This window comes from Xiphophorus couchianus, chromosome 19 (assembly GCF_001444195.1).
Source record: "Xiphophorus couchianus chromosome 19, X_couchianus-1.0, whole genome shotgun sequence".
Taxonomy (NCBI): Eukaryota; Metazoa; Chordata; class Actinopteri; order Cyprinodontiformes; family Poeciliidae; genus Xiphophorus; species Xiphophorus couchianus.
The window spans coordinates 18,605,499-18,620,265 of record NC_040246.1 but is presented as its reverse complement, the minus strand read 5'-3'; the positions used below and the strand labels follow the sequence as shown (position 1 = coordinate 18,620,265).

Below are 14,767 nucleotides of genomic sequence, written 5' to 3'. Positions count from 1 at the left end.
AAAAAATGGGAGAAATGAGACTAACGCATCAAACTGTGGGTCTGACATGTTATTGAAAAGGCCACTTGTAAGGTCCAACCAGGACCGACGCTCTTTAACACCAAGCAGCTGTCAATTAACCACAATCTGGTATTCATAGATCTGCTAAATGGAGCGAGTTGGGCTTGAGAAAGGCTCAAAGTCAATTATCATCTGAATGGTAATGGCTGCGAAGCGTTCCTGGAGGTTAGCAGGAGCAAACGGGAATTTCATTTAACGGAACGTGATTCCATTCAGCCAGGCAGGAAGAGTGTGTGTGGTCTGAAAACACGCCCAGAGGCAACAACCCAAACAAGCTAATGAGTCTCCCCCCACCCCTACCTACACACATAAACAAAGAGATGCATGGGGTTTCTTAGAAAAAAGTATCATCCAGCTGAGAGCAAAAACTGCAGACAGCAACATGTTGAAATTCCACATGAATGTTAATTGAAGAGCTCGTTAAATGTGGTGAATGAGGAGAGAGAGCCGTTCTCTGGGACTTTATGACCCAGCTAAAGCAAACACGCACACTGACCTCCATTATGACTACTGATCTTTTCCTTTCTGTCCCCTCACTGGGGTGAAGTTTGACACATTCCTCGCTCCAAATGTTTCCTCTGCACTGACAGAGCGTTGAAAGATGGCAACATGGGTTGTTGCAGCTGCGGGAACGTTATTCTAGAAGGATCGGAGCGTGAGGAATATTATTTCCACCTGGTTAGGAAGAGAGGGAGTTGGAGCGAGAGCCTACTGAGGTTTCTTTTATAGGACGTCTCATTCTTCTCACTTTTCTCAGGCTAATTTCAGCAAGCTTAAATGAGACCATTATGCAATATTCACATTTTGCACTTCCATTTGAGTCTAAACTGCTTCTAAAAACATCCCAAGCTCTTAAAAAAAACACCCAGCTACTTTTTGGCAATAAGTTAAATGTTTTTTTTTGTGTCTGGAAAATGAGCCCTTTTAAAAACTTCCTGAATATTAAGTCACAAATCAGCAGGCACTGCCCGTTAACTAGCAACCCCAGCTGAGCTCCAGAACGTTCTGTCAGTTGGTTTTATGCGTCATACAATGGCTGCTGCAAAAGACAAGTGTTTTGTTGTTGTCTTCCCACCCAGAAACAACTTGTTCTACCAATGTGTAACGTATAATTGCGCATCTGTTAGCAGCAATTTTCACATGCGAGTGTAAACACTGACCTGGTGGGTGTGGCTAGCAGCAGCTTATTTGCTTATTCTAAAAGGAGCTAAAAATAGGCATAACTGACCAAAATTTTGACCAAAATTGCAACATTTGTTACATTTTTCTCTGGTGTGAATCACTTTCACACTGAACTGTGTCAAACAATCTTAACTAAAAACCTGTTCCCCTCCTTGCCTGTGGTGGCACTGCACCAAGAACCAAGAACTGCAGGAAATGACAGAATCCTCTGAAGAAGACATGAGTCTTCAGAAAATGTAAACAAAAATGGAGTGGCGTCAGACTGTAGGATTTCTTTTTTGTCTTTGAAAAAAGACAAGTCATTTCTCCTGTTAGCGCTAAACTCTTGCGTTTGTTTTGGTTGTATTTACCCAGAATGCTCTACGCTGTAGCCCACTTCCTGCTTTTGGAGTGGTCTCCGTTCACATATGCATTCAAACTGCACCAGAGTTCACTTCCAAGGTTTGTAGGTGGACCAGAGTTTGTTTCTCTGGTTTGCATTAAAGCTTGATTACTCATTCAGACCTTTGCAAACAAACTGGACTTTCTAGACAAACAAACTAGAGTTGGATTAAAACGGCTCATTATCTAAGAATGATTTTGTGAAATAAATGCAATTAACACATTTTGTCCTATACTAACTTGTCCCAGGAAGCATAATTGGACACTTTTGATCAAATTTGGATCTTGCTCATTCCCCATCAACAGTTCTTCTCGCGCACACATACCCTCCTTTCCATCTGCTAATAGATGGTATATATGAGAATCAGAAGTTTCTTAAAATTAATTACTGCTGCTCTGTCCAACGTGGGGGACCAGCACACACAATAATCCAGCCATTGTTCTCAGGGAGTATGGAGCTGAGAGAGGCTGGGTGGGAGTAAAGGTCAGTCATGCCTTGTTTTAACGACAGCACATTAACTTAACCCACTTCCTCTGGCTTAACACTGGTAATAAACCAGAGGAAACACAGCAGAGAGCAGGACAAAAGATTGAGTTGTGTTGTAGAAGAGAGGCGGGAAAGTTTTGGTGGAAGGCATAGAGACGTCAAAATCAGAGTCTGATAAAATGAAAGGAGCTCAATTTTGGTTTTGTTTCTGAATCTCTAAGCTGCTAGAAGAAAGAAAAAAAATCACTTTTTATTTTTAATAGAGCCTCCACCATCTTACTCCTCAGGAGCTATTTAAAAAATAAGAGGTCTTCTGGGCTTATTGTTGCAGAGAAACAGTCTCATTATGCTGAAAGGAAATGGAAAACTGCGAGCGAGCCAAACAGCTCTGAGATTTTAGAGGTCCTGGCACCGCGTTTATCTCACTGTACCTGATTGTTGGGTGATGTAACTGCCTATAAAATGTAAACTTTCCACAAACAAGTTTTCAGGGCTCCAACTCTCACAGAAAACATCAAAAAACCGAGGACAACAAAAGCGCCGGCCTGTTTGTGAGTAATTCATTAGTTAGCTCAACCTGGTGGAAAACAGACTGTCTCCATACGTCCAGCCAAATGCATTCTGGGAGTTTATTTTTATAGCGATGGAGAAAAGAGAGAAACACCAAATGTAACTTAGACAGAAAACCAATAAATAGGTGTTAGTAAGTCTGTTGTTGTTCGGGCTGATTGCTCTTTGGGCGATTTGGCTGAAAAAGCTCCAATTTCTTCATACTAGATACAATTTTAATCTGTTTTTTTCTTGCTTTCTTTTGTAAAAAAATAAATTATGAATGACTGAAAATATTTTCAATCATTCATTCTGTACACTGTGTGACAGAGTATAGGGCCAGCCTCAATTATCAGGTGACAGTCATAATATTAGAATAAAGATGCAATTTTAAAAAAATACAAGAAAAAAGTCGTTTTAATGAAGAAAAAGTTTGCTTACTAGGATCTTTTGGTTTTTTACAAAATTTGAACAAAGTGAAACAAACTACCACATTTCAGCAGTTATAGGCAGAACATTTTTACAAACAACTTTTTTTTTTATCTACCGTAAATGCAAAATGTACATATATAGAACATTTTAGCTTAATTACTGCTCTGAGTGTATTGTGATTTCAGCAAATGTTTTTTTTTTTGAGTCTGCAAGCTCCAGTTAACGATTAATCGATTACCAAATTAGTTGATGATTATTCCAATTACCAATTAATCAGGAACAGGATTCCTTTAATTGTCATTGTGCACAAAAGAAAGAACAACAAAATTTAAATCACGATTATTCCAATTAATTATTTCAGCCGTAATATTTACAAAGACTTTTTCTCATCTTAAAATACAAATGTATATATCCTTTGTATAGTTTTGGCTTAATTGCTACTCTTGACTGTGTTGTTCTTGCTGCAAATGGTATTTTTTCCCCGTCTCTAAGCTCTAGTTAACGATTAATCGATTACCAAATTAGTTGACAATTATTTCAATAATCGATTAATCACGATTTGTCAGATTAATCGTTTAAGCCCTGATATTTACCAATATTTGTTTTCATCTAAATACAAGTGTAAATATTTTTTGTATAGTTTTGGCTTAATTACTACTCTGACTGGGTTGTCTTTTCGAGTCTGTATGCTCCAGTTAACAATTAATCAATTACCAACTTAGTTGAAGATTATTTAAATCGTTGATTAATCATGATCAACTAAATTAATCATTTAATAAATAAATAAATTATGTGTGTAATCAAAGTGCTGTTTGAAGGTGTCATTTTTGCTAATAAATACTGTTTTGGTCACCTTCACGGACCCGGTAACACATGCCTACTGTATCCTTTTATTATTCTAAATATATGTTTAGGCTGCATTCTGTACTGAGTGCAGCCCAGCAGTCCCTGAGACTGTCACCACATTACTGGTTCTGCTGGGACACATCACTGGCCACCTTCTCCAGCTGCACGAAGGGGTGGGGGGTGTTAGGGTGGCCAATCCCAGAGCTGCAATAGTAAAATAAGAGAAGGACCCACTGTGTTTGTGTGTTTGTGTGTGGGCGTGTGCGTGCGTATGTGTGTGTGTCGGGACTGCCTGTGGTATGAGGGCAGGGCTCTTGTGTCAGATGTCTCCTGATGACTGACAGCAACAGGCCTGAGTTCTACCAGGTACTAATACACTCAGCTATCAGCAGGAAAACAACATTTTTGGAGGTTTTTATGGTCTCACACGCAGGGTGTTCTTTATACACTGCAAAAACACAAAATCTTACCAAGTATTTTTGGTCCACTTTTTAATGAAAATGTATTAGTACACTTGAAATAAGATAAAACTAACTTATAAGTAGCTTACAGGAGGAATACATGAGATTTTTTAAGTCAATAATTCCTTAATATTGATGAAAAACTACTAGTTCCACTGGTAGATTATTTCATTTATAACATTGGGAAAATGTTTTGTTAAAATTGAAACAATCTGTCAGTGGACATAGCACTTTTTCATAAATTAAGGAATTATTTACTTAAAACAAACTACTTACAAGTTACTTATAAAGTTAGTTTTTTAAATTTAAAATCTACCAAGATATTTGTACTAAAACTAGATCAAAAATACTTGGTAAGAGTTTGAGTTTTTGCAGTGTGGATGCTCCTTACTAAGTTTTGTGGTCTAAATCAATATTCCATGTTATGGTTCCAGTATGTTATAAATAAAATAATCTGCCAGTGGAACTTGTACTTTTTTCAACAATATTTAGGAATTGTTTACTCCAAACAAGCTCCTACATCTTGCTGAAAAGTTACTTCCAAGTTAGTTTTTTCTTACTTCAAGTGTACTAAGACATCTGCACTAGAAACTAGACTGGTAGTTGGTAAGATTTTGTGTTTTTGCAGTGTAAATTCATTCAGGACTGTCAGAGACATTCTCAAACACTGTTAATTTTATGGTGACGGTTTTACAGCTTCCCCTGTCTCTAATGCACTATAAAGTTTGCAGTCCAGCTGTTGCTTTGGGACTGTAACACAGAACTCTGTGTATCATTTGGCTCTTCTGGAGGAACTGTCACATATTTACGGTTTATAACTTATCATGTGCTAACCACATCTCTGCCTCGTGTGCATCTGTTTCAGCATCTGCAGCCTCTTCCAGAAAACAGCAGGCTGCCCTACTAAACCGCTCCATCCGCCATGTCACCGGCTTTTCCGACATATGTTCATCTGTAAACATGGAAAATTGCCGGTGTAATCTGATTTGGAGTTGTTTACTTTTGATTCAGTTGTGCCGTGCAAGTCCGGCTGCCAGGCTGTGAATGAGGCATTGTCTGCAGACAATCTCCAATCTCTGCTGCAAGTTCACTACATACAGGTACTGCATCTATCAGACACCCCTTCAGTTAATACCGACACATTGAGCCTGTAGGGAACATGTGTCAGGTAGGGGTGTAAGTTATCAATTAATGTGTTAATCTAAAGCTGATTGACTAGTGATTAATTGATGAGCGATAATTTTCTTAAAAACCTGACTTTTCTCTTGTATCAAGAGGGCCGACTATTTTTTCACAATCTAAATTCTGAAATTAAAAACTGCAAATACACAAAATCTTACCAAGCATTTTTATCTAGTTTCTTGTACATTTAAAATAAGACAAAACTAACTTATAAGTAACTTTTCACCAAGATACATGAGCTTGTTTTAAGTTAATAATTTACTAATATTGATGACAGTGTACTAGTTCCACTGGCAGATTATTTGACTTATAATTGACTTACAATGGGATAAATGTCTTGTTATACAGACAAATAATCTGTCAACCAATACTTTTTCATTAATATTAAGGAATTATTGACTTAAAACAAGCTCCTATATCTTACTAAAAAGTTACTTGTAAGTTTGTTTTCTCTTATTTCAAATGTACAAAAAATTAGACCAAAAATACTGAGTAATATTTTGTTTTTAAAGTAAAAAAAAACAAGCATATTTTTACATTTTGTGTCAACTGTATTAAATACTGACTGAATAAACAGGAAATCTGTAGCTTTCTTACATTATTAAGCTGATTAAGTATAACAAATAAGGAACCTTTTAGATTCTTTTATAGTAAAATAAAAGATCAAAAGAATAAAATATGTTAAACACAAATTCCCCATTAACAGACAAATGTTCATACAGAAGTAGTCTGTTGTTGCTCTTTAGGAATGTTAAAACTTTGCTCCATTAAAGGCATTAACTCACAACAGACCTCAAAATCAACCCGTTATTCCCTCCTCTCCGCCTCGACTTCATAGCACATCAGTAATTTTTAAATAAGAAGCTGAAGCCGCTACTAAGGTGATAACTTAAGGAGCTCACTGAATATTTATATTTAAAAACAGAACCGAATAATGAGCATTTTCAACAAACGCTGGACTCTGGACCGTTTCTCTTTCTGACTCGGTGTTCTGTTCTCTACGCTGTAGAGTAGCATACGTGCAGTGAGTAGTACGCATGCGCATTTAGAAGTCCGCGACATTTAGAGGTGCTCTCAGTTCAGCGTACGCGTAAAGATACGACAAAAATAAGTCAATAAATCGTTTATAACTAGATGAATGTACATACCTTGTCGTGCAGGGTCTAGCTGCAGCTGCCGTGAAATACATAACACGCCCCGTATAAAACTCGCCTCCCTGCTCCTTGATGATGGTCTGACTAGCTAGCCGCTAACTCCGGATCTCTTGCAGTTGTTAATAAAGTGTATGACAATCTAACTTCTACGTCATGATGTTATGTGACTGATTAAATAAAAGCATGTGGTAATGACAGTGTATACTTGTTTGACAGATATAGCCCTCAGTTTGTGCTTCGCGTATGACGATCTGGCAGAACAACGGCCGCCATCTTTGCTCTGTATTAAACGGCTCCGATTCAGTTACCAAAGGCGCCCCCTGCTGGCTGACGGCCAAATTACAACACCAAGAGAAAGTAAGCCGACGTTTAATTAATAGATTGGAACTCATTTTAATAAAAATAAACCATTAGTGGACAATTAATAATAAGTAGATTAAATGTTTCCTTCCGTAGTGCCAGGCATTTGATTTTCCTCTCATCAGGAAGGCAGTTTGAGCTTTGACTCATGCCACAGAGGTTAGTTGCTCACAAAGCAACAGTTTGACAGTGGCACCATTAAACGGTTGGACCGGAGAGTTCCAGTCTGCTCTGTGTTTCATAGTAAAGCCGCCTGATGTGAAGCAGCATGTCTGCAGCCTTCGCAGGGCTGGACTCTGTTCTTTCACCCGGGAAGCTGATGGATGGTGTTTGTTTAGTTACGCTGCAGTTAAGCTCAGGTCAGGGCCAAGCCAGGGCCCCCTCTCCCTCCCTCCGTCCATGTTGACTTTGGGCTCTGCTTAGAATTTTTATTTTTTGTTTATTTATTTTTTTTAAACTCTTGAACTTTTTCCATCCCAGGCTGCTCAGGGGGGAGAAAGCACAAGCGAAACTTTCTTCACACTGACAGGAAACCAGTCAGTGAAGCTGCTTAATGACGAGGACGTTTGCAACTTGCTTTTAAAAACATTCAGAACATTTGTGAGTCATCCCCCTTACCTCTCACACAGTCGGTCAGCAACATGGCCTCAAAGACGAGCAGCACAATCTTCATGACGTCCATACTGTCCAAACACAGATTCATAGTCCCTAAACCAGGAAAAAACACATGAGCAGCTCTGAGATTAATAATCTTGGTGAAGGATATGATTTAAAAAGCACTATTAGCTCTTATGCAATGATTACACTGCAAAAACACAAACTCTTACCAAGTATTTTTGTCTAGGCTTTAGTGAAAATACCTCAGTTTGTTTTAAGTCAATCATTTCCTAATGTTCATTAAAAAAGTATAGCTCTCCTGGCAGATTATAACACTTATAACCAGACATTTTTTACATGTTATAAGTGAATAATCTGCCAATGGAACTAGTACTTTTTCATAAATATTTGAGAATAATTAAGCTCCTATGTATTGCTGAAAAGTTATTTGTAAGTTAGTTTTGTCGTAAGTCAAGTGTAACAATATATTTGCACTAAATAAGGCCAGAAATACTTGGCAAGATTTTGCGTTTTAGCAGCATATTCTAAAACTAAAATATTAAAAATAATGACGATTCTACCAGCATGTATAAACATGTTCATGCCACTAATATACACTCTTTGATTGTTTGTGTCTTTAACAGACATCATGATTACAAAACAACACAACTGAACCAGAATTTCATTTTAAAATAACAAGTATAGCACTGTATGAATATTCTAGGTGTATCCTGCAACATTATGGGGGTTTTCATGTATTTACATTTTTGTGGCAATATTACATACCTCGATAGTGAGTGTAGGAGGTCAGCCTTGCAGCAGTCCCCTGACAGAAACTCTTTCAGCTGAACTTCGCGTTGAATTCATGAATAAAGCTGACAGCGGTCCGCAGTCCGCTAACAGCGCAGCATGGCTGCCTGCGGCGGGTCAATAACGGGCTGTCAGGCGGTAGGTTGGAAAACAGCGACAAAACACAGCAAACACAGCCCGAAAAAGCGTGATAGCTGAGAGGAAAACCACCGCTAGTCCGGTCCGTTGTACGGTCCACACTTCTCCTGGACAGACTGACTGTTGTGGAGTTCAGGGAGCGAAGACTTGTTGACTCTCCCACCGTTTCAGCGGCGGGCCAATCACAGCCCGCAGTCTGGCCAATCACAGTCCGTCAAACCGTCAAACCGTACGTCAACGTCGCCGCCATATTGGGAGTGGCAGTTTCGTTGCAACGTATAAAGCTTTATTACTATTATTAACAAAGTTTAAAAGTTTGACATCCATTAATTAACAAAGATGGGTAGGAACTACCTACATTTACTCAATTACATTTATCTTGATCTTTGGGGAAACAATACTTTAAAGAGTAGTTTTTACACTGCCGCACTTTTTGCTTTTACTTGAGTAATGTTATGAAGTAACGTTACTTTTACTAGAGTAAAATGTCTGGATACGCTACCCACTGTGAGTAACGTCACTGAATGAACAACCAGAAATTCACCACACAATACATACTTGCAGTTTTTGTTAGTTTCATAAGATTTATATTGAAAGAACCTGATTTGAAAAAATATTTGTTTTGCCTAATTTCATTAATAACTATTTATATGAATTATTTTCATTTTGTCTTTAAAATACCACATTTTAAAATATTAAATGACTGAAAATTTGATCAGTTCCTCAGCATCTGAGTAGTCTTTTTATTAAATGTTTCTTTTAAAGTAATTTTTTAGATCATTATGTTTACTTGTGTTAAATTTTTGAAAACGCTGCTCACCACTGTTACTGAATTCACACACAAAAAAATAGCTGAAATAATTACGGCTTAATTTTCATAACTAAAAGCTCAATAAAATTCCTAAATGAACTTGTATTATCGCATGTAAATATAATTCATAAAAATTACTGATTGTAAACAGTAGTATGTTTTTTATTAATAGTTTCCAATCTGTCTCGTGTTGATTTCTAAGAAGAGCTTGCCTCTAACAATATGGCGGACGCGCAGACGTGTCGTGTCTACGGAACAACAAAAGCAACGAGACGTTTCTGTCCGTCTCGCTGTTCATCTTTCAGTGCTTTTCATGTTAAAACCTTTAGTCTTAAGGACGGGTTACAAACAACAGATTTTCATTATAGTACAAAACACAGAGAGTAGAAAAATATTTACATCTTTGACACACCAACCCCCGCCTCAAAATACTGGAATGCACTGCCCCCTTCTGGCAGATTATCAGATTGACCGAAGTTCGGCAGTTGCACCATAACAACCGACCGTTAATTTTCCATCTCCGGTTTAATTTGGAGATGTCAAGTCTTTTAAATACTTAAAAAAAAAATAAAAAAAAAAACAGAGTAAAAATTGATGCAAAATCTCTCAGATTTATTCCAAATCTGTCTTATTTTTTTTCTAACATGTTTAAATGTTTTCTAAAATCCTAATATTAGTTTATAATTTATACACGTCTCACGTTCAGCGGGATCAAATGAGGAATCAAGACAACAGGATCAAACAGAAAAGTTATTTATTTCAATATACATCCCATTTAAAACTATATAACATTATTTATTTGTTGAATATTTTACACAGCTCTTATGGAAACGAATTAAGAGCTTTACAAAATAAGACAAAGCTCTGAAATAATAATAAAAATAACAGAATATCCCACTCTTCACTACTGCATGATTCCTTGTCTTTACATCATAGTAATTACAGTTCCATGTTATCTGCATTCTTTATAAAAGAAAAAATTAGTGTTTCAGAGTTAAGTTTGTGTGTTTTTAGATGCAATGAGGGTCGCAGGGTGATTAAAGCCTGAGAAGCTGCTTCAGGTCAGAGCAGAACGGACAAATTAAAAACTTATCCTTAGCATTAACTGGAGGTTCAAATCAGCATCTTTACTCAGAAAAACACGTGATTTATATTGTTACCAAAACAGAAATGTGTCCAAAATAACAGCAATGTGTTTAAAATTTCCATACAGGTAAATTCATTAGGATTACTGCCCTATTATGAATCAAAAATGAAGAAAAATGTATAAATTTTTTACAGAAATTCAGGAATATTTAATGTATATAAGCCAGAGGTGTTCAAAGTGCGGCTCAGGGGCCATTTCTGGCCTTGAGCTACTTTTTTGTGGGCCCCCAACGGCTGTTCAAGAAAGATACAGATTTATTCTTTAAACTTTTTATTTTTAATCAGGTTTGAATTATTGAATGTTGAGTAAAACACAAATAATTCATATTTTTAGGACCAAATTTCTCTAGTATGTAGAACCACTTTTACTTTTACTGAAAAGTTGACTTTGATGCACCCAAATCAGCATTTATTTATTTTATTAAAGAAAGAAAGTGACCCAAATCTTGCTTTTATAAACAAGAATAATTTCTTTAATCAAGCCCAAAAAAATCTGAAAACCGGACACCGTTTGTTTAATAAAACAAATGTGAAAAATTATTTTGCATTTTTGGATCTGTAATAATAATAATAATAATAAAAGTCTGTCTATTTTGCTTTATTTAATTTTATTTTATTAATTGGGATTTTCACTAAATGGTTTTGGTCCATGTAACAAAAGAAAATTGTACACTCCTGGTACAAATTGAAAACTGCTCAAAGATTTCAATCAGCGAATAATTTCTTTGTTTTTTTGACATTTTTCTTCCTAAAATTAACTTTTATTAAAACTATTTCAACTCACTACAACCTGCTGCTAACATTCAGAATAATCAGCTCTGTGTGTTACTGTTGTTGTGTCTGTTGGTTTATTTTGCTCTGCTGCATTTCACAGTAAATTATTAGTATAATTTCTACCAGAATTAGTTTTTATTTTACTGTTATTTTGAACACAAATGTTTCTGAAAGAAAAATGTCTGCAACCAAAATATCAGAGGTCTGTCTCATCATGTGCAGAAGCGTCGCAATCAACAATATTGCACCAATAAAGCGACGAGGAAGTGAAGAAAGATGGGCAGCCCTGTATTCCTGCAAGGCTGCACCTGAGAGTTTGAGCTCCAAAAGGTCAAAGGTTAACCGCAGTGAAGGGATGCTCTGCAAAATCACAAAATCCTACTGAGTATTTTTGGTCTAGTTTCTACTGCAAATATCCGACTGCATATCAGGGTCAACGTTCTACAATAAATAAAAATGAAAAGAGGAGGAGGAGTAAATTTCCAAGACAAATTCAGAAATTCTGAGATCAATCTCCAAAATTTATGCCTTTTTTAAGCCAATTTCAACTTTCCAAACGCAGAAATTTCAGAGTTTTTCATAGAAAATGTTTGAGATTTCAAACTGAAATTTCTGAGCTTTTTTGTAGAAAATGTCTGAGATTAATCTCAGAATTTGATTTTATTTTCTAGATAATTTTCAACTTTTCAACTAAGAAATATTCAAGTTTTTTTCAGAAAGATTACTAAAATTAATCTCAGAATTTCTGAGTTTTTTTATTTTTTAATTTTCAGCTTTTCAACAAAGAAATTTGCAAGTACTTTTTTCTTTAAAAAATTCTGAAATTAATCTCAAAATTTCAGCTTTTTTCTCGGAAATGTACTCCTCAGTTTTTCGGTCAGTCTTCAACGGCCCTAATCGCAAATATCTTAGTACACGTAAAATAAGACATCAAGTAACTTAGAAGTAGCTTTTCTTCAAGATGTAAGAGTTTGTTTCAAGTCAATAATTCCTTACTAGCAATGAAAAAGTTCTAGCACTACTGGCAGATTATTTAATTCATAACAAAACATTTTCCCATGTTTTAAGTGAAACACTCTGCCACTGGATCTATTATTTTTCATTAATATTAAGGAATTATTGACTTAAAACAAGCTCTTCTATTTTGCTAAAAAGTTACTTTTCAGTTAGTTTTGTCTCACTTCAAATGTACCAAAATGTTTGAACTAGAAATTAGTAAAAAATACGTGGTAAGACTTTATGTTTTTTCTCAGTGCAACAAACTCGATGCTAAGTTACGATCCAGACTTCGTCTCCCAAACACAGTTAGACATTCATCACGTTAGAAAAACTAAACTCCTCACAAAGCTCATATCAAAAGATACCTGTGTTTCAGTTTCAGCCTGCTGAGTTTGTTTAGTGGCTCTGTTGCTTGCAGATAGAATCATTATTTACATGGTGGTTGACTTACATTCGTCTGATCCGACCCGTAAGGATGGGCAATAAATCGATTTGATCGATTAATCGGATTTTTGGCTTTTGAAGATTAATTTTTTGGGAAATCTGGATTTTTTTTACTAATGTGTTCCTGGGGTTTCTATCATTCAGACGTGAGCGCGGCCAGGGCGGCCATCCTGTTTGACAAGCATGTTTAAAGCTTGTATTTATTTGGATTTTGAATTCAGTTTAACTCTACGATGAAATATTAGGGCCAGGCTACAATTTTATTTAAAATTAAGGTCATAATATTACCAGAATAAAGTCGTACAACAATAAAGTTGAAGAATTACCAGAATAAAGATGTCATTTTTAGAAGGATGAATTTGTAATTTAATGAAAACTCTGGCATGAAAAGAAACAAAAATTAAAATGTTCAGCATTTTGTGAAGTTATACTTTAGTATCGGTTTAAGATGTGAAAATAATTTTAAAAAATTAACATGTCAGCATTAAATTAGTATCAATAGCAGGACTTTGAAATTAATGTTTCTATTTAGAACAACAAACTGATCTGCTCATGTCAGATCCTGATAAATAGAAGTCTTTTCTCATTAAAATGTATTTTCCTGTAATTTTAAGATGTTCTTTTGGTAAAATTGTGTTATTATTCTGCTAACATTATTTTATTCTCATAATTAAAAAACATTTTGTAGCCTGGCTCTGATACTCTGTCGTACAGTTTGCAGAAGAGATAATTGAAATACAAATATTAATTTATTTATTAGAAAAGAAAAAAATTGGAAACCAGATCTCAGATTAAACTTTGAAGCCGTATCGTCCAGCTCTACTGATCTGAGTTCTGTTGGAGCGCCAGCACCGGGACACATGTGGGAAGCTCACAGAAGCAAACAGGAAGCTTGATTATTCACACCTGCAGAAGAGAAAAATGTTCTGATTCTGTGAAGCAGACTGCAGAGCGATTGGACTTTCAGTTCTGCTGACGCCTCGGCATTCCTACAATCAGACCCGAGGTTCTGGGCTGGACTCTCCGCTCCCTGCGGCTGAGGTCAGCAACTACAATCATGACCTTTAAGGTTTATCTGGAGCACTGTGGAGTGAATCTGTCCGTTGCATATTATGCTCTTGGAGCAGACGGTGTGCTTTTTGGTTCTGACCTGGGATCAGATGGCGGGCTTGTCGCTGTAGAAAGGCGTGACATGAAACATGTAGCAGTGGGTGCAGACCCGGACGGGCTTCACCTGGCCGTACCGCGGCAGCGGAGCCGAGTGGGATGAGCAGCGGGAGCAGAAGATCTGAGGAGAGAGAGAGTAAAATGCTAAGCCAGTGTTTTTCACAGTGGTGGCCACAGGAGGGCGCTAGAAATTAAAAAAATTAATCTAATACATATTTTAAAAAGATTTTTTACCAGAAAGTTAATCTATATCTGAATCATTACATAAAAACAAAAAAAAAACATCTATCTGTTTTTAATATCTGGAAAATGAGCCATTTCAGAAACCTCCAGAATTCGTTACCTAGCAACCCCAGCCAAGCCCAGTCCTGTTACCTAGCAACCCAAGCTGAGCTCCAGAATGTTTGGTCTGCTGCTTTCACCACTATACAATACTATATAGTAAAATAATGAATATAAATAAAGATAATAAAATTAGGCAAAAGAAACATTTTTCCAAATCAGGTTCTTTCAACGTAAAGCTTCTGAAACTTTTTTTCCAATGGCTGCTGGAAAAGACAAGTGTTTTGTTGTCGACTTGTCATCCAGAAAACACCTGCTGCCTTCTTGTTGGTTGTGCAGGAGGCTCCACTTGTGATTTTCAAAGATGTATGGTTGTGTAATTGCTCATTTGTTTGCAGCCATTTTCATGTGTCAGTGAAAAGTTGAGTTGGGGGCGTGGCCTGTAGCAGCATACTTGTATTTAAAGTGACAGACGTCCTAAAACAGCTCATTCTGAAAATAGGTC

At 36.5% G+C, this 14,767-nt stretch overlaps 2 protein-coding genes across 4 annotated transcripts in view; both read right to left on the bottom strand.

Moving 5' to 3' along the window:
* LOC114133941 (fibroblast growth factor receptor-like 1) overlaps positions 1 to 8,807 on the bottom strand; it is a 46,642-nt gene extending 37,835 nt beyond the window's left edge. Inside the window, exons 1-2 of the mRNA XM_028000102.1 lie at positions 8,478 to 8,807; positions 7,713 to 7,802 (exon numbers count right to left, since the gene is read on the bottom strand). Coding sequence (XP_027855903.1) covers positions 7,713 to 7,797 — 85 coding nt within the window. The 5' untranslated portion in view covers positions 7,798 to 7,802; positions 8,478 to 8,807. The remainder of the gene's footprint in view (positions 1 to 7,712; positions 7,803 to 8,477) is intronic.
* Positions 8,808 to 12,246: 3,439 nt separating this feature from the next.
* The window catches only part of zfyve28 (zinc finger, FYVE domain containing 28), a 31,246-nt gene continuing 28,725 nt past the window's right edge, over positions 12,247 to 14,767 (bottom strand). For all 3 annotated transcript variants that reach the window (XM_028000084.1, XM_028000085.1, XM_028000086.1), the window contains one exon: positions 12,247 to 14,101. In XM_028000084.1, coding sequence (XP_027855885.1) covers positions 13,970 to 14,101 — 132 coding nt within the window. In that variant the 3' untranslated portion in view covers positions 12,247 to 13,969. The remainder of the gene's footprint in view (positions 14,102 to 14,767) is intronic.